The following is a 24,402-nucleotide window of genomic DNA, read 5'->3' on the forward strand; positions in this document are numbered from 1 at the left end:
GAGTACGAAAGGCTCAGGCAAAAAGGCAGCAAGGTTCAGGATGGTGCAAACCTGGGCTGCTGACTAGAGGGTCCTGAGCTGGAATCCAGACTAGAGGGTGGCCCCAGGTTCCCCTGCCAGCCACTGTGGAAGTAGCACCATCGGGGCAGTGAATGAGAAGGCTGACTAAGACTGCAAGTAAGGAACTGACTTTGATACCTCGGAAGGGGGAAGCATGCATAGGGACCTGGCTGGAGGGCCAAGTCATGAAGAAGGAGCACCCTGAGTTGCAGAAAGCACAAGAGAGTGCAGCAGGGTGTGCAGCGAGTAGCAGAAGGGGACTCTGGATTGGGAAAGAGGTAATTCCCAGAGTGGCCAGGACGAGGTGTCACCTGTGGTGAGGGGACCTGGTGAATTTATGAATTTAAGTTTCCAAGCTCATCTTTTGAAGGTGTTGTGCAGGTTTTCTTTGCAGATGAGGACTGAGAGGTCAGATATGATCGTTTTGTGAAAAGTGTTCACCCACGGGACATAGCGTGTTTTTGTCTCTTTCACCTGCAGAATTTGATCCAATAAAAAAATATGACCTCATCCACCTTCTCTCTCTCTCTCTCTCTCTCACATCCTGGGACCAACACAGGTACTACAACACCGCAAACAATTTTTTTTTAAATTAAAAAAATAGTCACTTTGGATGTAATGTAGCAATAACAGATTATCTGGGTAACTTTGTTTATAAATATCACAAGCAGCAAAGATAGTCATACATAGCACTCTTCATCCAGAGATCTCAGTGTGTTTTACATAGAAAAGTAAACATCACTATTTCCATTTTACAAAGGATAAACAGATGCACAGAGAGGTGAAGTGACTTGTCCAGGGTCACATAGGAAGTCACTGCAGAACTGGGAATAGCACCCAGGTTTCCTGACTATCATTCAGTGCTCTAGACATTCAAAACTACTGGCTCACTCAAATTAGGGCTATTTGCTGCAGAAAATATCCCCAGCCTTCTGAGACAGCAGGAAGATCAGCAGACTGAAGAAAGGCTAACATACCATCATACACCCCACCAAACTTTACACCAGAATTCTGTATTCTGGGCCCATTCCTTTTACCTTTCCTACAAATCCCACAGGCCCACCCCTGTTCTCTGTATTCTGGACAGCCTCCATTATCCTCCATCCCTTCCCCTGTCATCTTTTTGGTGAGTAGTGGGAAGGACAGAAAATGAGGCTTCTCCAGACCAGTGGCCCCCGGCATCATCTCCTTAGCTGACAGAAGACAGCTAAAGAAACATCATTGGACCACATAGCTCCTTTGAAAATATTTCCCAGTTTACATGAGGAAAGCACCCGCCTTTGCATTTAAATGTCAGAGGATACCTGCTGTCATTTACATGAGCTTGAGTGTTCCTGGGAAAGATATGATCTGAAACAGCCATCAAAAGTGAAACTGTCATCATTCTGCAGCTACTGTGGAGGGGCACTGACCCCAGGAATAGGGAGCCAGCTCTTTGCCTGCTAAACCTCCAAGTTTCCATGGACCAACAGAAATGGTCCGATTCTGTGGTGAGTTGGGCTACTTTGTGTTATGCTTGCATCACAAACTACGGCCCTAAAGGCATCTTAGCAGGCGATAAGAGGATTCCCCCAACAGTGTAGCAGCTCATATGTCGAAAGTGTGGCTGAGACAAAGGGAACATGGCAGAGGTGTTAACATCCTTGTGATCACTGACATAGTGGGGGCTTGTCAAGGTTCCTTCCCCACTCTGAATTCTAAGGTACAGATGTGGGGACCTGCATGAAAGACCCCCTAAGCTTATTCTTACCAGCTTAGGTTAAAAACTTTCCCAAGGTACAAACTTTGCCTTGTCCTTGAACAGTATGCTGCCACCACCGAGCGTTTTAAACAAAGAACAGGGAAAGAGACCACTTGGAGACGTCTTCCCGCAAAATATCCCCCCAAGCCCTACACCCTCTTTCCTGGGGAAGGCTTGATAAGAATCCTCTCCAATTGGTACAGGTGAACACAGACCCAAACCCTTGGATCTTAAGAACAATGAAAAATCAATCAGGTTCTTAAAAGAAGAATTTTAATTAAAGAAGAGGTAAAAGAATCATCTTTGTAAAATCAGGATAGTAAATACCTTACAGGGTAATCAGATTCAAAACATAGAGAATCCCTCTAGGCAAAACCTTAAGTTACCAAAAGACACAAAAACAGGATATACATTCCCTCCAGCACAGCTTATTTTACAAGCCATTAAACAAAAGAAAATCTAATGCATTTTCTAGCTAGATTATTTACTAACTTTACAGGAGTTGCAAGGCTTACATTCCTGATCTGTTCCCAGTAAAAGCATGACACAGACAGACAGAACCCTTTGTTCCCCCCCCGCCCTCCAGATTTGAAAGTATTTTGTCCCCTCATTGGTCATTTTGGATCAGGTGCCAGTGAGGCTACCTTAGCTTCTTAACCCTTTACAGGTGAAAGGGTTTTGCAGCTGGCCAGGAGGGATTTTATAGCACTGTATACAGAAAGGTGGTTACCCTTCCCTTTATATTTATGACAGGGCTGTTGACCAAACAGTATAAATTAGAGTAACCTTCAGGATACTCTAATTCAGTGGTTCTCAAGCAGGAGTCCAGGGCGGGGCCACAAGCAGGTTTCAGGGGGGTCTGCCAAGCAGGACCAGCATTAGACTTGCTGGGGCCCAGGGCAGAAAGCCGAAGCCCCACTGCATGGGGCTGAAGGCGGAGGCCCAGAGCCCCGCCACCCAGGGCGGAAGCCAAAGTCTGAGCAATTTAGCTTTGCGAGGCCCCCTGTAGCATCGGACCCAGGCAATTGCCCTGCTTGCTACCTACTAACGCTGGCCCTGGCTTTTATATGCAGAAAAACAGTTGTTGTGGCACTGGTGGGACATGGAGTTTTCAATAGCATATTGGGAGGAGCCTCAGAAAGAAAAAGAAAGAACCCCTGCTCTAATTTATGCTGGAGACTGACCTGGGTCCAGAATGGCCTAAGATTAAGCTTAGGGGAGAAACGTAAGAAAAACCTTTGTATACCAGCCCTATCTTGCCACAGCTTCACTGAATGCTTTGTAGCCTCAGTGAAATATCTTGCCTGGAGCTTATCTTGGACTGGATATGGGCTTTAAACCATTTTATAAAGTATCTGCGCAATCCTTCTCCCATTGAAATAAGTAGTGACATTCCTATTCACTCCAATGGCAGCAGGATGGGCCCTGCTACGGTTTGCACACAAATAATTTGTAAATAAATAAAAAAAACCATAGGAACTGCCACAATGGCTAAATTTCCCTGCACTGGGCTGAAAATTCACACCGATCTCCTTGTTGCTATGGTTTCTCTCTCTGTGCAAATGTGAAGTCCCATTAAATTTTTAGAGCTCAGATGTACACCACCGAAACACTCACAGTAACTTAACTATGGTGTACGGGGAGACTTTGGCAAACCAGTAAAGTACCGAAACCACTACGGCTTATTGCTAAAAGCAGCCAAGTCAGCAGGCTGTAAATTAGTCATGTCAGCAGGCTTAGCTTAACCAAGGCAGGAGGGGAAGGGTGCCACAGAAAGGGCAGCTTGAGCCCATGTCCTTCCTGATAAGAATTGTGTTGAAGTTGCTGATATATGCATCTTAGAAGAGCAGGATGTGCCCCAGGAATGTCTCTTGGGGCCTCAAGGCTGCAAACGTTGGAAAAACCCACACCTGGTTAATCGACAGTCAGAAGGAACCTCTCACTTGACCATTGAAACTGCTTACTTAACAAGTTTGCTTTAAGGGACTTGTCATTCTATTACTAATGTATAAATAAAGGGGAAAAGTTTGAGGTAGGGGGACTCTTCAGGACTGGATTCTCCCACTGGATGCATCTTGTGTTCCCCACCAGCAGATGGGCTGCCGCTGTGCCACTCGAGAGCCACACTCAGCTTTGGTAATTATCAAGGGTTGGGGGTGTTTTACTAACCTGTTGCAGACATGTGTACAAGTGCTTGAGACTAAGTAAAGTTTAGCTTTAAGTGAAAGCACTCTTGTGTAGTCCTGTTTGTGCCAGCCATCTATCGGTCGGACGGCCGTATCTCCCCGATTTATTTCCTGACACCACTTTGCACAGACTAAAAGTTACCAAGCTTTGGGCTGAAAGAACCCCGGGTAACAATGGCACCACAAATATATTGTTTCACGGTTGGGTTTTTTTTAAAAATCTAATCTACATGGTATAGAATCAGTTAAAAATAAAAATCAAAGTTTACCTGAAGTTGCTGTTCTAGTTCTGGAAAAGCCAAAGGAAAGGTGTTTTCAGGAGGAGTATCATCTAAAACGTAAACAGACATTTTGAAAGATAACACTTACTATAAAGGCATTTCACATGCTTAGTTGACATAGTATGGCATGTATGTTGTCCCTTCTGTCCTGATCCTGCAAAGACTTACACACATACTTAACTTGATACAAATGCGTAGTCCTACTGAACTCAGTAGAACTACTCATGGGTGTAAAGTTAAATCTCTGCAGGACTGGAGCCTTACTTTGTGTTACAATAATCCTGAAACAGAGTCACACTTATAGAATGTATTATAGCACAGTAAATTAATCAATCAATCAATCAAAACATCAAGACAATTTCTATCCCCCGCTTCCCAATTACAGAACAAATAATTCAGGTGTCTGCCATACACACCCATGCCTTCAATGAACTCGTGACTTCAGTAAAGAGTGAGGCCTTGTCTACACTGGCAAGTTTCTGCGCAGTAAAGCAGCTTTCTGCGGTATAACTCCCAAAGTGTAGACACTGCCAAGTCACTTAGCGCGCGGAAACTGCGCAGTTGCAGCACTTAAAAAAAACCACCCTAACGAGAGGCGCAGAGCTTTCTGTGCTGGGGCTACAGCGCCACGGTGCTGGTGTAGACACCCTCGTTGCTTACAGCCCTGCAATTGGCCTCCGGGAGGTGTCCCACAATGCCTGTTCTCGCTCTCTGGTCATGGGTTTCAACTCTACTGCCCTGCCCTCAGGTGACCAACCGTGAGCCCCGCCCCTTAAATTTCTTGGAAATTATGAAAGTCCCCTTCCTGTTTGCTCGCTGACATGTGAAGTGGTCTCAGCACATCTTTCCAGGTGGCCATGCCTGCTCCACGCACTAGGCGATCCCCCACTGGGAGCAATGCCGAGCTGCTGGACCTCATCAGATTTGGGGAGGGGAGGCTGTCCAGTCCTAGCTGCACTCTAGCAGTAGGAATTATGATACCTACAGACAGTTCACGATGCATGACAGAAAGGGGCCATGACCGGGACACACTGCAGTGCAGGGTCAAAGTGAAGGAGCTGTGGAACGCTTACCACAAGGCACGGGAGGCAAACCGCCACCCCGGTGCTGCGCCCACAAGCTGCTGGTTCTACAAAGAGCTGGATGTGATAATCGGTGGTGACGCCACCTCCATTGCGAAGGCCCCTGTAGATACTTCAGTTGCTCACGGGCTAGTTGAGAATGGACGGAGCCAGGAGGAGGAAATCTTGGACGAAGATGTGGAGGGGGACCCAGAGGCAGAGGACGACTCAGAGGTCAGAAGGGCATGCAGTCAGGAGCTCTTCTTTACCTCGGAGGAGGCTAGCCAGTCACAGCTGTTGGAGTTTGGCAAAGCACAAACAGGAGAGGAGCCCCCTGATAAGTGGCTTCGATTTTGGGAATCGCTGAAGCAAGTTGTTGGGGGCAGGAGGGTTGCAGAAAGCAGTCTTGGGTCTGCATGATGCGCATACCACCGCACGCCTAGCCTGAACAGCGGAACAGGGTGTTGATTGACTCCCTCACTTCACAGGAATCTGCCTCAGAGATCTCCAGGAAACTCTCATGGAGATACTGGGCAATCCACTGCCACAGGTTCTTTGGCAGAGCTGCTTTGTTTCTTGCCCCATTAAGAGTAACTTTCCCATGCCACTCTGCCATCACTGTGGGGCCAGGAACCATTGCTGCAAAGAGGTGAGCCACAGAAGGGCCAGGGCGGAAGCCGCAGTATTGGAGAAGACCCTCCCTTGATTCCCTGCTCACCCTCTACAGCGAGTTATCTTCCATAATGAACACAGCCTGTGGAAAATGTGGGGACAGTAATGATTATAGGGACCCCCCATAGTTCTGGCTCTCCCCAAAAGCCACATGCCCAGTGTAAAATATGGTCCCGGAACACTGATTTCCACTGCCCCTGCGGTTACTCACCATTTTGGGGGTCTTGTGGCTCATGTGTGCTTGCCTGGGGTCAGCCAGTTAATGACAGGTATGTGAATAGTGGTTTTAAATCAGTGGTCTGTGTGTTGCAAACAATACTGCTTCTGTAAAATGTTGCATTTTGGCTTCCCAGATATGACCTTGGGAGCCCAGCCTCCCTCTTCGTTATCGCTGGCTGAACTGCTGCGCAGAATTAGTAAGTGGCCATGAAGAACTAAAGAGGACTTTCTGCGTGATGTCATGATGCACTCCGCGGCCGAAAAACAGTAATTGAAGGAGTGGCAGGACAGCAAGAAGAGGCACCGAAAGGAGAATGCAGCGCGCCAGAATGAAGCCACGGAGTGGCCCTTAAACGTTATGGAGCGCCAAGCGGACACGCTCCAGGCGCTACTAGCTCTGCAAACCAAGCAGCTCCGTGCCCGCCCTCCCCTGCAGCCGCTGTCACAAAACTCTTTTCCATGCACCCCCTAGACACCAACACACTCTTATCAACCTCCTGGCTCCAGTCTGTACCCACAGCATTCCACTCCCCCCCCGTCACAGTCCAGCATGGCGGACTCCCAGTACCCACTGCACTCAACACCCATCCCTCTGCAGTTTAGCCCTCCTGAAGTACAGTACCCGCTGCACTGTACTCCAAAGGACAAGGCTGCATATGATACCTGGACATACACAAATCTTTAACGTCTCTGGGACCCCACCTCCTCATGGGACCCTTCCTTCCCCTATCCTCCACCCCCCACAGGGCTGATGTGTTTTTTTGTTTGTCTCTCTCCTTCGGTTGGTTGTTTTTTAATAAAAGAATTGTTTTAGTTTGAAAGAAATCTTTATTTCATTAATTGAAAGCAAAGAGAGCCTGCAAAGCAACAGGCAATTTTCTTAAACCTTCATAGTGCATCGTCTGCACCAATCACAGTCACCTCCTAGCATTACGAGCACTGCACTCCTGAGCATAGCAACAAATATTAGTGGCTTTCAGCTTCAAATTGCTGCCTCAAGGCATCCCTGATCCTTATGGCCCCTGTCCCTGGTTGTTCAAATTCAGCCTCCAGGCACTGAGCCTCAGTGGTCCAGCCCTGAGTGAAGCTTTCACCTTTCCCTTCACAAATATTATGGAGCGTACAGCATGCAGCTATAAGCATAGGAATAGTGTCATCAGCCAGATCCAGCCTCCCATATAGGCAGAGCTAGAGATGGCCATATGGCCAAAAGCACGCTCAACAGTCATTCTGCACTTGCTCAGCCTGTTGTTGAGCTGCTCCTTGCTGCTGTCAAGGTTCCCCATGTATGGCTTCATAAGCCACGGCATTAAGGGTAGGGAGGTTCTCCCAGGATCACAATGGACATTTCAACTTCCCCTAAGGTGATCTTCTGGTCCGGGAAGAAAGTCCCTGCTTGCAGCTTCCTGAACAGGCCAGTGTTCCAAAAGATGTGTGTGTCATGCACCTTTCCAGACCAGCCTGTGTTAATGTCTGTGAAACGCCCACGGTGAGCCACAAATGCCTGGAGAACTACAGAGAAATACCCCTTCCAATTAATGTACTCAGTGGCTAGGTGGTCTGGTGCCAGAATTGGAATATGCATGCCATCTATCGCCCCTCTGCAGTTAGGGAAGCCCATTTGTGCAAAGTCATCTACAATATCATGCACATTGCTCAGAGTCGCAGTCTTTCAGAGCAGGATGCGATTAATGGCTCTGGACACTTCCATCAACACGAGTCCAATGGTTGACTTTCCCACTCTGAATTGGTTAGCGACCGATCGGTGGCAGTCTGGAGTAGCCAGCTTCCACAGTGCAATCGCCACGTGCTTCTTCAGTGACAGGGCAGCTCTCATTCTCGTGTCCTTGCGCCACAGACCTGGGGCAAGCTCATCACACAGTCCCATAAATGTGGCTTTCCTCATGCGAAATTTCTGCAGCCACTGCTCGTCATCCCAGACGTAGATGATGATATGATCCCACAACTCAATACTTGTTTCCTGAGCCCAAAAGTGGCGTTCCACTGTGGTGAGCACCTCCGTGAATGCCACAAGAAATCTCGTGTCATAGCTACTACATGTGGCGAGATCAATCTCAAACTCCTCTTGCCTTTGTAGTTTAAGGAATAACTCCACTGCCACTCGTGACGTGTTAGTGAGAGCGAGAGGCATATTGGTCAACAGTGCGGGATCCATTCCTGAAGACCAAAGAGGCAGAGCGTGCAGTATACAAACCATTAAAACATGGCATCAAATGAGGACGGAAGCACAGGGATTGCTGGGATGCGAAGCAATGCATCATGGGGCACTGGGACAGGACCCAGGATGCCCTGCGACCCCCTTCACCTTCTCACAAAGCTCTTAGCGGCAGAAAAGGAAAAGATGCTGTGTGGGATAGCTGCCCAGAATGCATCGCTCCAAATACCGCTGAAAGTGCCACAAGTGTGAACAAGCTATTGCGCAGGCAGCTGATAGTGTGAACACACAACAGCGGTTTCCCTTCAGTGCTCTCTGAGCGGTGATGTAACTGCCGGTGATGTAACTCTGCCAGTTTAGACGTATCCTAAAGAGAGTTCATCACCTGCTAGGGGGTACTCAGAACATTGCAGGGTTGGGCCCAATTGTAAGTATGACTTCTAAACAGTCTTGAAAATGACTTTTCTGCTGTGGTTTACTAGGGCTAAAATAACAATATGAGAAACAGTTTTCCCCCTGTAGTAAGTGTAATGCCCATGGAACACACCACAGATTCTTTGTGTAGCTAGAGAGGAATGATACAGCACAGACAGCAGCAGTGCAAGCTTCTCCATATCACATTACTTATGTGTCTTTACTCTGACCTGGAAGGATCCACCTGCAGGGATGAAGTTAATTTATTCATTATGCTCATTCAAATCAAGGGCTCTTTAACATAGGCTGCCAACCAGGTGTGACTGAGTGCCAGTCATGCCCATTTTGTGGTGCTCACTAGGAACTGGACTGAGAATAGAAATGTGAATCATACTCCTGTGGGAATATTAATTACTCATAGTCACTGTCACACGAACAGTTTTGCATTGGATTTCACTGTTGTTTCTGTATCTTGCTGCAGGTTACAGATCTTTATTATTAGCTAGCTTTCAGAGTCTGTTGTATGCAATGTCACAATTAAACCACGGTTGTTTACACAGTAGAAAACTGCTGAGGCAGGATCTTGTAAGCTGCTTTTTGCCGTCAGACCTCTGTGTGCTCACACAGCCTCACTGAATCAATAGGGCTTTGTGGAGATACAGAGGTCTGCTCACACAGAGTATCTTGCCAGATATTCTGCACCTCTGTATCGTACTATCAGTGGTCATGGAGTGCAGTGACTGTGGCGGGGAATAGGTAAAATAAACAACCTTGTTCCAGGCCAAGTATACAGAGTATATATTGGCTAGTATACAGTCAAAGCCTTGCTTTAACTAATATAGAGTTGGTGTCCAGGGCAATGAGCTGGCCTTGCCATGAATCATACTGTATTGCACACTGGACATGGTGCAAACAAACAAACAAAAGTGAGGGCTATACCAAGGAAAAATGAAGTGGAGAAGAGGGCAACAACACAAGTAAAACAAATAGAGAGTCCATAGATACCAAAATCTAGTATTAATATTCTGAGGCTCAGTTTGCAGTATTATTAAAAACATCTTCCCACCACCTACCCACAAGGTTTCTCCTGCAAGACATTTAAGTTTTTTAATTGCATAAAGTTACTTCACATCAATGTGCCAGTGTTTACGTTTAAGTTCCTGTTGCCTTCTTGTGCAAATTTTAAAAATAGACAAATATTCTAAAAGAAGAAAGACAAATCATGCTGCATAGCCAAATTGAAAGAAGAAATATGACTCAGTCAGACCAGTAGTACAACTGCTCTACAACATTTGGACTAGTAGTTGTAAAACATTTTGACAGCAATATTGGATCAGAGTTGTGGAGAGCAGTTAAACTGACATTTGACAATTCCAGCAGTACAACAAACTGTACCAGTAGCAGTAAGAAACACCCCTCATGATTTTAATTTTCAAAAGAAATCAAGAACATGTAAAGCAGGAATTGCTGTTATTTTTCACGTGCACAAGATTTTAAATATATCTTCTTTTTGAATTTTTGACTGTTTCAAATTATTAGAAATGTTACACTACGAACTGCAGTGTAGTCAATAGAAGCAGCAAATAAAAAAATAAAACAAATTCCCTAAATAAATTTTAAAAGGATGAACTTTAAAAAGAAATAATTTCAGAGGAAATCCTTTCAATAAGCAGATGTTCACTGCTTATTTTCTGAACACAAAGTGACTGAGTCAATGGTACTAAAAATAGAACTTATTGGTATCTTAACCATTATAGCATACCATAGTACATTTTATAATGGGCCTGCCTTAGCATCTACTCAACAGCTGCAAGGGTTTTTTTTTAGTCACACTAGTTTAAAACATCTTTAAATCAACTTCTTTGTGCTGTTATACACTAGATAAACTAAGAATTTAAGTGGCAGGAATTTTCTTGAATTCAGAAATTCATACACATACTTATAGACTAAAGCAAGGTAAAAAAAACCAACACCACCCCCCACCCACCGACCCAGTATAAGACTGGGATTTTCAAAGGAGCCTAAAGGGAGCTAGGCACCCAACTCCTAGTGAATTTCAATTGACACCTAACTCCATTAGATTCCTTTGAAAATCGCAGTTTAAGTTCCCAGTCCAACTCCCACTAAAGTTGATGGCAGTCTTTTTACCATTGTCTGGGAGTAGAATACACAACGTTCCACTGCTGTCTTACAAATAGTTGCGCAGCACACTGGCAAAGTGTGTGCTGTATCTTTCTTTAAGGGCTGATCCACATATAGGTGACATAAGCAGACATCTTTCCTGTATGTGGATCAGCCTTTAAAGAAGGATACAACACACACTTTGCCAGTGCGCTACACAACTATTTGTAAGACAGCAGTGGAATGTTATGTCTCAGGATTCCTGGTTTCTAATCCTGGCTCTGAGAGGGCAGTCTCTAGAGGCCAGAGCAGTGTTTACAGGCAGACAAGTACAGACACTGCTTGCTAAAAGGCACTGTGGCTAAATGAATGAGTCTTGGCTCTATCATATGAGAGCCGTGGGTTCTATTCCCAGTTATGCCTGAAATGACCTTGTGCGGCCTCTCAGTTACCTTACTTGTAAAAGGATAGGGGGAAAATGATTGCCTGCCCTTAGGATAGGAATATGAGGGGCTTGTTTAATAATAAGTGTTATGGACTTCACAAAAATATTAACAGCACCCATGAGCTTCCTGCTCAGCATACTTTCTCCTAAGCTAAAGGATGTTCCGTGGGGGACTCTCAGTCTCATGCCCCTTAAGGGCCTTTCTCATAAATTCCTGTGAAATCCTCAGAAAAATGACATTACTGTCTACCAATAACAGAACATGGTTTTAAGGATTAATCAGGGATCTTATTATTATTATTTTTATATGAGCCTCTAAATAGAAAATGTATGCACTTTGAAACCCACACATGTTAAAATCATGAATTTATTATTTGTACTAAAGTTCCCAATTAGGATCAGGGACCCATTCTGGTAGGCACTGTACAAACACACAGGATTACAGCATCCCTGCCCCAAGGAGCTAAGAGTCTAAGGATATGTCTACACAGCAAAGAAGAATCCACAGCTGGCACGTGCCAGCTGACTCAGGCTCCTGGGGCTCAGGCTTCAGGGCTGTTTCACTGCTCTGTAGACTTCCAGGCTCGGCCTGGCACTGGAGCTCTAGGACCCTCCCACCTCATAGGGTCCTAAAGCCCAGGCGCCAGCCTGAGCCCAGAGGCCTACTCAGTAATGTAACACCCCTGCAGCTTGACCCCCTCAAGTCCGAGTGGGCCAGCCGTGGGTTTTTCTTTGCTGTGTAGATATATCTTTAGATTGGGGTGGGCAAACTTTTTGGCCCGAGGGCCACATCGGGGCGTGAAACTGTATGGAGGGCCGGGTAGGGGAGGCTGTGCCTCCCCAAACAACCTGGCCTCTGCCCCCTATCTGCCCCCTCCCACTTTCCACCCCCTGACTGCCCCCCTCAAAGCCCCTGACCCATCCAACCCTCCCTGCTCCTTGTCCCCTGACCGCCCCCTCCCGTAACCGCCCCCCAGAACCCCACCCCCTATCCAACCCCCCCTGCTTCTTGTCTCCTGACTGCCCCCTCCCGGGACCCCACTCCTTATCTAATCCCCTGCTCCCTGTCCCGACTGCACCCCCCAACCTCCACCCCATCCAACCGCCCCCTGTCTACCCCTGCCCCTTATCCAACTCCCAGGCCCCGGCCCCTTACCATGCCGCTCAGAGCAGCATGTCTGGTTGCCACGCCGCCCAGCTGGAGCCAGACACACTGCCACGCTGTCCTACATGAGCAGGCAGCCCCACCGCCTAGAGCACTGCCCGTGCGGTGGCATACTTGCGGGGAGGTGGGGGGGAGCGGGGGAAGGGGCCAGGGGCTAGCCTCCCGGACCAGGAGCTCAGAGGCCAGGCAGGACAGTCCCGTGGGCCGGATGTGGCCCGTGGGCAGTAGTTTGCCCTCTTCTGCTTTAGATTGTTAGCTCCTTGGGGCAGGGATGCTGGAATCGTATATGCAGAGTCTAGTTGCTGTGTAGACATATTCTAACTTAAGACAAAACTCAACAAGTGAGCATGGTAAACACTAGGAAGGACAGAGGTGAGGGTACAAATAATAATCAGTATTGTGTTATTGTTTCCTTATTCCTTCCTATTTGCTGTATCCACACGTAGTCTGTTGTCTCATTCTTCAGTTATAAGCTCTTTAGGGCAGGGACTGTCTTTTTGTTCTGTGTTTGTACAGCGCCTACCACAAAGGGGTCCTGTCAATGACTATGGCTCCTAGGTGCTACCACAATACAAATAAATAATAATAATAACACTGTGAAAATAAGATTACAATGCACTTTAAAACCAAGGGATGAAAAGCACAGTGCAGGAGCCATTTACTATGATTTTACATGGTTAAACTAGCTGATTGCACAACTTGATGGTTCCAAATTATTTTAAGGTATAGGCCAACATTTTTAAGTATGAGAGCCCACGATTAGGCTCATAGATCCATACCTAGGCCCCAAGATAAGGGAGTCCTGATTTTCAGAGGGATAGAGCACCACAGTTGTCACTGAACTAATTGGGTGCTGAAGATGCTCATTATCTCTTAAAAATCAGGCCACTTCCGTTGAGCCTAAGGCGTGATCTACACTAGAAAATTAGTTTTAACTTTGTTGGTCAGCGCTGTGAAAAATGCATACCCCTGAGCAGCATAGTTAAGTTGATCTAATTCCCCATGTAGACAGCACTAGCTCAACAGAAAAATTCTTCCATTGACCTAGCTACCACCTCTTGGGTGTCCACACTGAAGCTCTACAGTGGCACAGCTGTAACAGCACAGTTGTGGGGCTATAGAGTTTTAAGTGTAGATAACCCTAAGTGTGGTTTTCAAGCCTAACTTTTAGGTACCCTTTTTTGTAAACTTTGGGCATATATTTTATATATTAGCAATCCCCACTGGTCCTTTACCTATCCACTTTCAGCTGCAGGCATTATGATAAAAGTGAGACTGGAGGAGGGATTTGAAGGAGCTGCTGAGGAAGCATCTACTGTAAAACACAGTTATTGGTTTATGTGGCCACATACAACAAAAAGCAAGGGATCCCCATGACCACATTAGGAGGACTGGATTAAAATGGTTGGGGATGTAAAGAAAGTTGTCAAAAGAAGTAATTTCATGTACATCCAAATATTGTATTATTCCCCTCCCCCAACAATGTCATTAAAAGAAAGCACATACATTTTTACCAGTAAATTTTCAGGGGAGGTGGTTATTAGCAGCAGACTGACTTCAAGTGAAATAAATGACTGACAATTAGAAAAAAATGCATGTATTCAACAATTAGGTAACACCCAATTCCACTGCCAGTATTTTATAGCTGGATTCAAACTCTCCTTAGGCATGTGAAGCTGTGTATTTTACCTACAAAACGAGATAAGGTACACCTACAAATGACAGGCATGCCCATCATGTCCTATTAGGATAAAGCCCCTACTTCTAACCACTTAGCCCTAACACCTAAAAAAACCCAAGATTAACCTTGGACTCTCATTCTGGTTTTGATTGAGACCTTGTCTATACACAAACTTTAGTTAGTTTAATTAAATTGGTTTAGTTAAACTGGTGCAAAGCCCTGTGTAGACACTCTTGGGTCTGGTCTACACTACAGACCTATATCGGTCTAACATGAAAAATCCACACCCCTGAGCAACATGGTTAGGCCGACCTAACATCCCCCCCTTTTAGACAGTGCTATGTCAGCAGGAAAGCTCCTGCCAACATAGCTACCACCTCTCAGGGAGGTGGAGTAACTAAATTGATGGGATAGCTCTCTCCCATCAGCATAGAGTGTCTTCATTAAAGCGCTATAGTTGCGTAGTTGCATCAGTGCAGTTGTGCCGCTGTATTGTTTTAAATGTTGATGTGCCCTTATTTTGGCTTAAGGGCAGTTTATTTGGTTTAATTTAAATCTATTCCGACATCAATTTAAGCAAAATTGAAATAAGTTTGTCCACTCAGCCTTCTGTGCTGATTTAATTCAATGTTTTAAATCACACCTTAAGCTAAACTGCTACAACTCTGACAAGCCCTGAGAGAATTTATGTCTAGTGCCAGCTTAATGAACTTGAGTAAAAGTGTCAAATATAGATACCTATATATACAGGATTAAGTGATATACAATAAAATTGTATTTTTATATAGCATCACTGTTAGCAGTTGGTCAGACTGCCCTCAAGACTTTTAAGGACCTGGTCACCCCACAATCACAATAAAAATACAGCACAAGACTGGCCCGGTTTTAATTGTTTTTGTGGTCATTGTCAGACACTAAAAGAGCCAACCTTTGAACACAGTAAAACAATTTTTGGTATGGATAACATAAGCCATATCCCTTCTTGTAGATCAATAACACTAAATAACTTCCTTTTCTTGAGTTGTTAACAGTCTTTGTTTTCGACCCAGTACTTTGTTGCAGTTTTAACCAGTGAGATAATCATCATCCAGGAGAAAAACACTCCTTTTCCCCTTTTATATCTGGTTATGTTGTAAATTCCTCACTGCACTATTGTGGTAGGATAATTCAGCCTTACGGGGTATCACACCAGCCACCATGATTGGCAAATAAGACAACAACTAAGAAGAAAAATTAAATGAGTTTAATTCCCTCACCATCTCGCTCCGGGTGAGGTTTTTACATACCATCACAATACTAAATCTCTCGAGATGCTGTCAGAGCTGAAACACAGAACTCCTTCCTGAATTGAGAAAAGCAACTCTCCTCAAACGAAAAAAGGATAAGAGGAATATAAAAAGGTGAAAAGAAGAAAAAAGATTCTGAATTTAAAATGGATAAAGGTGATAGAGACACATTGTATCAGCAGATTTATTTGGGTGTTTTTTTGCAGTGTCTTTAAAAAAAGACATTTCAGTTGCTTGATTGAACTAGGATCATTTCAATGTGGCTTTCTGTAAAACCTGAGACTTGGAGTGAATTTCCTTTGCCTTGTTTGAATACATTTGACATTGATATCTCCATTAAGGCTTTCCATTAACATCAGGTGCTGAATTCTCCTGATGTGGTCAAATACGATGGCGATTTATACCTCTGAGTAGCCCAGGGGGGTTGCAATTCAGTGTGAAATATTGTCCTTAATCTACTGGTTTCTATTTACTCTCTCCTATCTTCACAGACGGTCTGGATCACTTGCTGCAATAACACATGTATGCTGAGAGCCAGATAATATGGGCAATGAGGAAGTCCTATAGAATTTAATAGAGAATGATCACCTTTCCATAGTTCTGAACCTTCCTACAAATTTTAACAGAGAGGCTGGAATTATTGGCAGGCCAGAGGAGACAGGGTGAGAGAAGGGAACAGCTTGCGACATTACTGAATTTTGACCTTCCATGCCCTTCACAACCTTGTCCCTCGCTACTGTCTTCTCTTATCCCTTATCACATTGCCCTTCTATCTCCTCTGCTCTGCCCATTGTACAAGCCTCCTTTGCCTAATTTTCAGCTCCTCATACAAGCAACTGATTCTTCCATGATTCATAAGTACACTCCCCTCCCCTCCTTAAAATCTCTCTCTTCAGGACCTACCTTTGCAGTGATGCTTACAAGAAATCAGATTGTTAAAGATAGCTTAATGGGCAGATGGGGATAGTTGGTACTTTCTTTATATATTATAATATACCGGTAATTATAATTTACAAAATAAGGCATATATAAGCATGTACTCCCCCCCCCGATTGTATCCTTCTTCTCCCAACTTTTATATGTCACTTCTCTTCATAAAGTTTTTAGTATATTAACTATGTTACCATTCATAATTATACGTCCCTTCAGGGCTGTGATGTGGATTGGGCTTTGTGGGCTACTGTAATATTAAGTAGTAATAAATACAGGAAGATTATTTTAATATATTTTTTAAAATATTATGAAAGAAAAAAGAAAGATGACAAAAATTTCATGAATGTAACATTGAAGTTGAGATTGTATTCACACAGCATTCAGGAAACAGAGCATTATTATTCCTATAACAGCCTATACTCTGCTCCATGATACAATTCAAATGCGGCATAAGTGGATGCCATTCCACTTAAGTCTGTGGACTTATATCTACTTATACCAGGTCTGAATGTGGTCCTGTGTGTAAAAGCATACACAAAAGCAGTTTGACACTAAAGAGTCTACAGAGAAAATAAGAATACAAAGAATGAAAAACAAAATCGCTGAGCAGAGTTAAGGCTGTTGTAGGAATACTAATGCTCCGTTTCCTGAATGCTGTGTGAATATATATATATTACTCTCTTGTGTAAGAATGCACAGAATAGAATAACTTACCTGAAAAGATCTGTGACTTCTGAGAGCAGAAGCTGAGCTACACCATCCATATCGTGAAAGGGAGACAGATAGTACTGTAGCATGGGTAATCTACAAACATGCATGGGAAGTGGGTTCAAAAGTAACGATAACTGAAACCCTGTGCGTTTCAGGCTCTGTATACACCTCTGCCTTGCCTCCAGGCTCTCCCCTAGTACTGGCAGCAGAGCTAGCTTCCTTCTTTGTGATGCTGCCATTTGCTTCACTGTTGCTGGTTTACTTTATTTCATTCTGACTTTCAGAAAGTGACTATCAATAGCTCTCTGGGCATTTTCAAAAATTAAGGTACAGTCAATAATGTGAACCTAATCCAAGGGTTCACATATGCACAGGTTACGTTGGGGACGTTAACGCTCAGTCAACATTAGCTTACAGGACAAACGGTAATGGAATTTGTACTACTTTACTGGGGAACTGAGTGCCTGTTTCCTGAATCCTTTCCTCAAGCTGGGCACTCTGTTGGTATTTTTCAACCTTTCTGCCTATGGAAAGTGTATTTTTGTTCTGTCCTTTGCTTAGATGCCAGCTTTGCCCCCCCCCCATCAAAATAAAATAACAAAATTTTAAAAATGTTGCCTAGGAGTTTTAGCACACTTTTTCAGTTTATATGCAAATATATTAGTAATTCAGTCACAGTTTTGTGTTTATTACACATTATCTTGAAATAAATCTTAGTTTTACAGTATCTTGGCTGTTGGACAAGTGATTTTAATCAACTGTTAGTTTCCACTAACAATATTGTAGTTACCAGACAGGAAAACTAATCATTCACATATGTGGAAAAAGTCCATCCATGACATTGAACTTCATTTGGTAATATAAATACTATCAAGAACATAAAAAATCTAGAAATGTTTCATTTTGATTTATTCCATAAAATTGAACTGTACCTGGGGAGTCATTTAGACTGAAGGCAATTCGGACTGGCTTATCAGCAGGTACTCTTGCTGTGGTGATCATGTGGGCACTTGAGCCTACGCGTTTATCTGCGTGTTCCAGCTGCAATTATATAAATATTGCATACATTACAGATCATATGAAGCCATTATATCCTCACTTAGTGATTTGCACACATTTATAGCTGCACTTTTTGCATTTTTTACTCTAATAAAGCAAATTTAAGGTGACATGCACAGGGCTACATTTGATTTTTCTTTTACAAATTTTTTAAAGTGAAATTCAGTGATAGAGACTAAATTCCTTGATTTATCCACAGTCCAGGTAAAGGCAATGACAAAGCAAATTTCCCCACATTGTCCTGTCAGCATATTTCAGCCTTGACCTGGACAGTCACACATTTAAGAGTCAGAAGATTGTTAATTCTCCAAAGCTTGGTACTGACCCTTCAGTGGGATTCCTTGCAGATGTTAAGGGTCTGCCTAGAGGAAGTCAGTTGCAGGATCAGGGCCTAATTCAGCCTGTGGCCTTTCTTCTGAGTCTGCCAACTCCAAATGGCGGTTTTAATGAGGTGGATCCCTCTTCACTATGAAACAGCCCGAAACTCCCAATTCATTTCACATAGAACACCAAACAGCCATCAAATATTAAGGTCTTCAGTTGCTATCAACTTAGACAGGATAAGCTTAAAGCATGTCTAGGCTTATGACACTTATAGTTACATTATGTATATTTAGACTTTCCAGTAAAAGTTTTTTTCCCAGAGTCTATTAAATATTTGAAGTCCAACTTAAACTCATATATATCATATAAAGCTGCTGTAATTACATTCACAAACAGTATACACTGAGACCCCAATCCTGCAATGAGCCAAGTCTTTGTATGGAGCCTAAATGAAGTTAATGGATCTTACATGGTGAAAGATCTGCCCAGGCACAAATCATTGTAGCATGGGGGGGGGGGGAAGGAGGAGGTAAGAGAACTAAGCAAACTTCAAACATTACCCAGCAGTGCATTGCACCTATATAACCTTGGCGGATTACTACAAGAATAACATTTAAAAAAATAAACACAAGTGTAAAACATGCATAGAAAATTGGAAATCAAATTATTCAGTAAACTATAGCAAAATTGCTAAAAGCTGTGCTATACTTCTGTAGACAATGTGGGGTTTAATTGATGGAAAGGGAAACAACAGTTCTCTTAGCCAATCACATTGCAGCTTTTCTGTTACACTTGAGAAAGCAATGTTCATTTTTCTGCACTAAAATTGCATTACCCCATTTGATGTTATGTTTAATTATTAGCGCATCACATAAAATCAGTACAAGAGAACATCATTACAAGATAAAGGTCTTGCTTGATGATGCACAAAACGAGGCAAATTCATCCCTAGCATTAATCCTTTGCAGGCAGTAGAGTAGCACCAAGCATAAGTTTGGCCCACTGACTTCAACATTTATTTTTTATTTGTTTTGTCTGTCTGAGCATTTAGCCGGCAGAGGGATACTGTTACTCTATGGCAATGTTACACAATAATCCATTGACGTGAACTCTGATCAAATAGTGGATGTTTTACAGTGCTTAGATTTTCTTTTAAAAAAAGAACAATTATTCTAAAGTCCTTATTTTGGAGCTGGCAGCCTCTTTTCATATTAATATTTGGAGGATTCTCATGAATAACCACATCTTCCCCTATTATTACTAATCAAAAGAACACACACACACCCAACCAGCATCAATTGGGAGAGACCACAAAAGTCATTTAAACAGACAAAATGCCTTTTGGGGGGTCTGTTTATGTAGTAACTTTTTCTAGAGTAATGATTGCCCTCTTCCATGGTCTCTTTGTGAAAAGTATTTGAGACCTTGCATGGTTTTTTGTTGTTGTTGTTGTTTTTTAAAAAAAGAACAATTGCAAAACCAAAATTATTTATCATAACATACCCCCCCACGACTCTCAAACAAACCTAGAACAAAAGAGAGAGACAAATTCGCACAGCTTTGAAAACAAGACTGTTCATAATTACATATTGTATCACACATGCACCACATCTGTTAACCATCATCAGACAGGTTTTCTACACAATAAGATGCTTCATGTTTAATATCACAGACTAAGAAATGAGAAAAAACATTCATGGAAGTTAATACCATTTTAACAACAAATATGATAGGATGTCTTTTGTTGGAATCCTTAAGCTTACCATAACTGAGCATTGTCTGAAGTAAATCAGTGGTCTTGCCCCATTCACACACTGTGTGGTCTACAATGTTTACAAATTACCAGTATTTAGCCACCGATCTGAGGGCAAAAATAAATACTCCCTTCAATAACTAATGTTTTTAATATTACACAAGAGACTTTTTCATTTTGTTTTAATTTACGAAAAGAAAATCCTATCTATATACACACTGTACATGAGCCAGTTATCTCGTTTTATGAATTAAAGATTATTTCTTCACCAGATTTTCAGCAGACTCCTCAATGGTCTCCATCATCAAAAAGAAAATAAAGAAAACAAGAAGGCAGGGAAACCCTCATTTCAGTTCTCTGTTTGTAAATAGGATGATGCATGTCCCCTCGGCTGAGGGAAATGAAACAGATCAACTGCGTACAAACTTCCCACTTATTTTCCTCACACAAAAAAAAAGGATGATCATTCTGTAGATAGAAGGATATGGGAGTGGGCAACTTTGAGTATAATGAGGTGTTTAAAAGGATCCCAGAAAGCAGTTCCATATTCATGAGGACTGTCTATGGAACAGGCTGTTGTTTCTTTATAAAAATCTGTAGCAGAACTCAGATTAAGTGTGTTACAGCTCTATCAGTTTAGTTCAGTTTTCACACCTGTTGCCTTACCTCACTTAGTGGAGAGTCTGCACTTGTATAATCCAGGGCCAGCCACTGCCTTGGCTTGTCGTTGCCTTTATGGAGTAAAGATTCAATAAAAGAAAAGGCTGCACCTGCTACATCGCAACAAACTGACAGAGTCTGAGAAGCTGAGACAGCTGTTAAGGCAACATGCTGCTACCTGCACTTCCCATAGGCTTTGCTGTCCCACAAGACCACCCTTTTCCGCTTTTTTTTCGCAATTCCACTCTCCCTTCCTTTCCTTTCCAACAACGAGATTTATGATGTTGTCATGCTTCAGAGGGAAAAAAATCTTTCTGACAGAGGCATTATTAAGCAGCAAACTGTGGAGAGTTCAAGATTTTTAATTCATTAGTCCTGGCAAACCTAAAATACAAACAGACTTGCTTCACAGGACAGGAATGTTTTCAGCATGACCCAATCAGTGTCTGTGTCTATTCCAGCAAACTGGCAAAGATAGCATGACTCCAGTCAGCAAAAATGTCTGTGGCTCGAATCAGCTTGGGGTGACATTGCCAACTTGGACAGGCCACATGCAAACTATTATATGATAGAGGCAACTATCAAAGCTAACAATGAGGATGAGGCTTGGTGTTTTAGGCTAGGTTTGTAATGGCTTTGGTAGTGTCTAATAACAGACTGTCTAACAACAGATGATAGAATTATTATATTAAAGAGACAATGGATTAATTTTAGTAGTATGTTAGGGTCTTGTATAGTCTTCATTATAAGTACATTCTAAAGACAGATTTATTTACAAATATTTTGGACAGGAATTGAAATTGCAACTGACTTAAAACTAACAGCTTGTAGATTCTGCTGCTATTTCTGACACTGCCTGTCAGTTTTGTAACTACAAGCAGGGTAATTAGTAACTGAATCTGGAAATGCCATGAAAAAAAGAAGCAGTTGTCCAGACTGATGCAATTACAACAAGCAAAGCTTAAACACCCTACTGGTTGTATGTATTCGTCTGGATAATCAGGATCCTTGAAAGTGCAAAGGATACTATAGGACAGGAGACTGACTGACAATATATCCGCTGAGCCTATCATTATACTCCGTTTTTTTTAATTAAGAAAAGCTTGTCTCTTTCACAAACAGCAGTTGGTCCAATAAAAGATATTACCTCACCTTGTCTCTCTGATATCCTGGGACCACAGACCAACATAGCTACAACAACACTTAAAAAAAAAGTTAGTTTCCCTACCTTCAAAATATTTTAAAAAAACAATAAATTTAATTTGACAGGTTATCCCAAATGCCTGTATTCTGGAATGTCTCAAGTACAGCACATCTGGGGCCAGATTCTCTGGTTCATCTGAGGGGTACTAGATGCAGAAGCAGGGGGAGCTGCAAAGATAGCATTAAATCAACTTTCTGTCTCCCCCCACAACCTAGTATTGGCCAGAAACTGATCCAGTCCCAGCATAAATCAAAGCTACCCTTTGGCTGCTCCAATCTAGCTGCCTGTGACCCAAGGGGCTGGTCCATACCTGGAGATAACTGGAGCACAGAGACACTCTGCTTATACTCCCCTTCCTCCAGGAAAGGCACCTGTGCTGCGGGCTGGAGGAGGTGGTGTGGAAGCACCACGCAGGCTCTACATTACCTAGGGATTCCCCTGATAGCTGATTAAGCCTTCTTCCTAGATTCACTGTGCCACCACAGCAGGAACAAGAATCTGGCCAGGGGAATCCAGACAATGATTTCAAAGCATGAACATGCCCCTGACTTCTACACTCATCCGTGAGCTCATCTTTCTTTCTTAGCTGTAAATATACTTCTGAAAAGATATTTATAATAATCTCTATTTATCTCATTTTGGAGGAAGATTTAGCTTTGTTCACAACCACTATTGCTACTGAAATTTCGCTATAAAATAGCACCACCACGTAATATTGATCTCAATGAGGGATTCTTTCTCCAACTAGAGGACTAATTATTTTTAAAGGATGTACTTGGTTTACAGACATAGGATGAAATCCTGGCCCCACTGAAATCTATTGTGAAACTCCCATGGACTTCAATGCCAGGATTTCTTTCATAGGGCCTGATTCTCTCCTGCTTTGTATTGTGTGTAGTTACTTGCACCCATTGAAAGTGGATGTAAAATAAATCAGATAGATAGCATTTACACACCTAGTTGGCAGAGGTCTGAATGAACTCACAAGGTGCAATGCAGTGAAGAACAGGCCCTATGTAAGGTATCTCTAAGATGCACAAAACCTTGGTATTTAAGCACCAACAAGACTTACCTTCACTAACCAAGACAGCAAGATTCTTAATCACTCACTAACATAGGTCATACACATGCAATCTATCTGGCATGCCCAAGATGAGGCAGAAACACTGACACATGAATGACACATGGATGACTTTTCAAAACTGTTGACTGACAGTGCACAACTACCAGATCACAGTGTAAATAGTACATGTATTTCCAAATTCAATACATAATATTTTGGTATTTTCTATCTATTATAAGCATGTTATATCATATTCTCCATTTATTATATATCAGTGTTTCTGATGAAATCCCATATTACTCTTCACACATTTCAAAAGAAGACAGTCTTAACAGTGCTTAACTCTCAAAACGTAAAACAATTCTCGCCCATCGCTTTCAGTCAGTTTAGTACCATGCAGGGCAGCAAGTCACCCTTTGGGACACAGAAACTATACAAACCAAAAAACCTTGTATCACATTTAAATTTCAGTGCTTTATACATAAGTAGTCCTCTGGAACTACTGCTGTATGTACTATGCGGATGACAGTGTAGTCTGACAGTACAACACTGGGAGTCAAGAATCCAGGGCTTTATCTTGCAGCCCTTACTCATGTGAGTAGTCCCACTAAAACCAAGCACACAATGACATGGACTTCTGTGACTGCATTGATCCTGACTTGGTGGTCATGTGACTGTCCATCTAAAGAACTCATAAACAAACTAGATTTTTAGATATATTTTCAAATGTTTGAGTTCACATTTTAAGAGGAGTTTTCCCTGATTCCTCTGAGACCCTATCCTTCAAACTTTAACATTAAGACATTTTACATATACAGCACTGTATCTGAAATATTAGGTTGAATAATTACTATCATTCTGTAATTATTTTTAACCTGTTTACTTTTGGGGATGTAATATTATAAAAAATTCAGTTAAAGCTGAAATCAAGCAATAACATGCACTCATATAGCACCTTTCATATGAAGTTCTCAAAATCACTTTACAAAAAAGGAAAACTGAGTCTTAGTGAAATTAGGTTACATGCTCAAATTCCTATTAAGGCACTGTAAAACTTGGGAACAGACTCTAGTGGCCCAATCCTATAGCTCTTATTCCTGTGAGCAGTCCCACTGCACTCAGGAAAACTACTCCATGATCTGGTGCAGCACAGTAAATACTTATTCATAACAGGCTGAATATACACT

At 42.8% G+C, this 24,402-nt stretch overlaps 1 protein-coding gene across 4 annotated transcripts in view; it reads right to left on the reverse strand.

Annotated features, from left to right (window-relative positions):
- MAP3K7CL (MAP3K7 C-terminal like) overlaps positions 1 to 24,402 on the reverse strand; it is an 82,103-nt gene that overhangs the window by 32,901 nt on the left and 24,800 nt on the right. For 2 of the 4 annotated variants that reach the window (XM_077819576.1, XM_077819569.1), the window contains exons 3-4: positions 18,085 to 18,193; positions 4,257 to 4,318 (exon numbers count right to left, since the gene is read on the reverse strand). In XM_077819576.1, the coding sequence (XP_077675702.1) occupies positions 4,257 to 4,318; positions 18,085 to 18,193 (171 nt within the window). Of the gene's footprint in view, positions 1 to 4,256; positions 4,319 to 18,084; positions 18,194 to 18,536; positions 18,669 to 24,402 lie in introns of those variants that run through there. The other 2 variants (XM_077819586.1, XM_077819595.1) reach the window with 2 other exon arrangements.

The sequence above is a fragment of the Eretmochelys imbricata genome, chromosome 1 (genome assembly GCF_965152235.1).
Source record: "Eretmochelys imbricata isolate rEreImb1 chromosome 1, rEreImb1.hap1, whole genome shotgun sequence".
Taxonomy (NCBI): domain Eukaryota; kingdom Metazoa; phylum Chordata; order Testudines; family Cheloniidae; genus Eretmochelys; species Eretmochelys imbricata.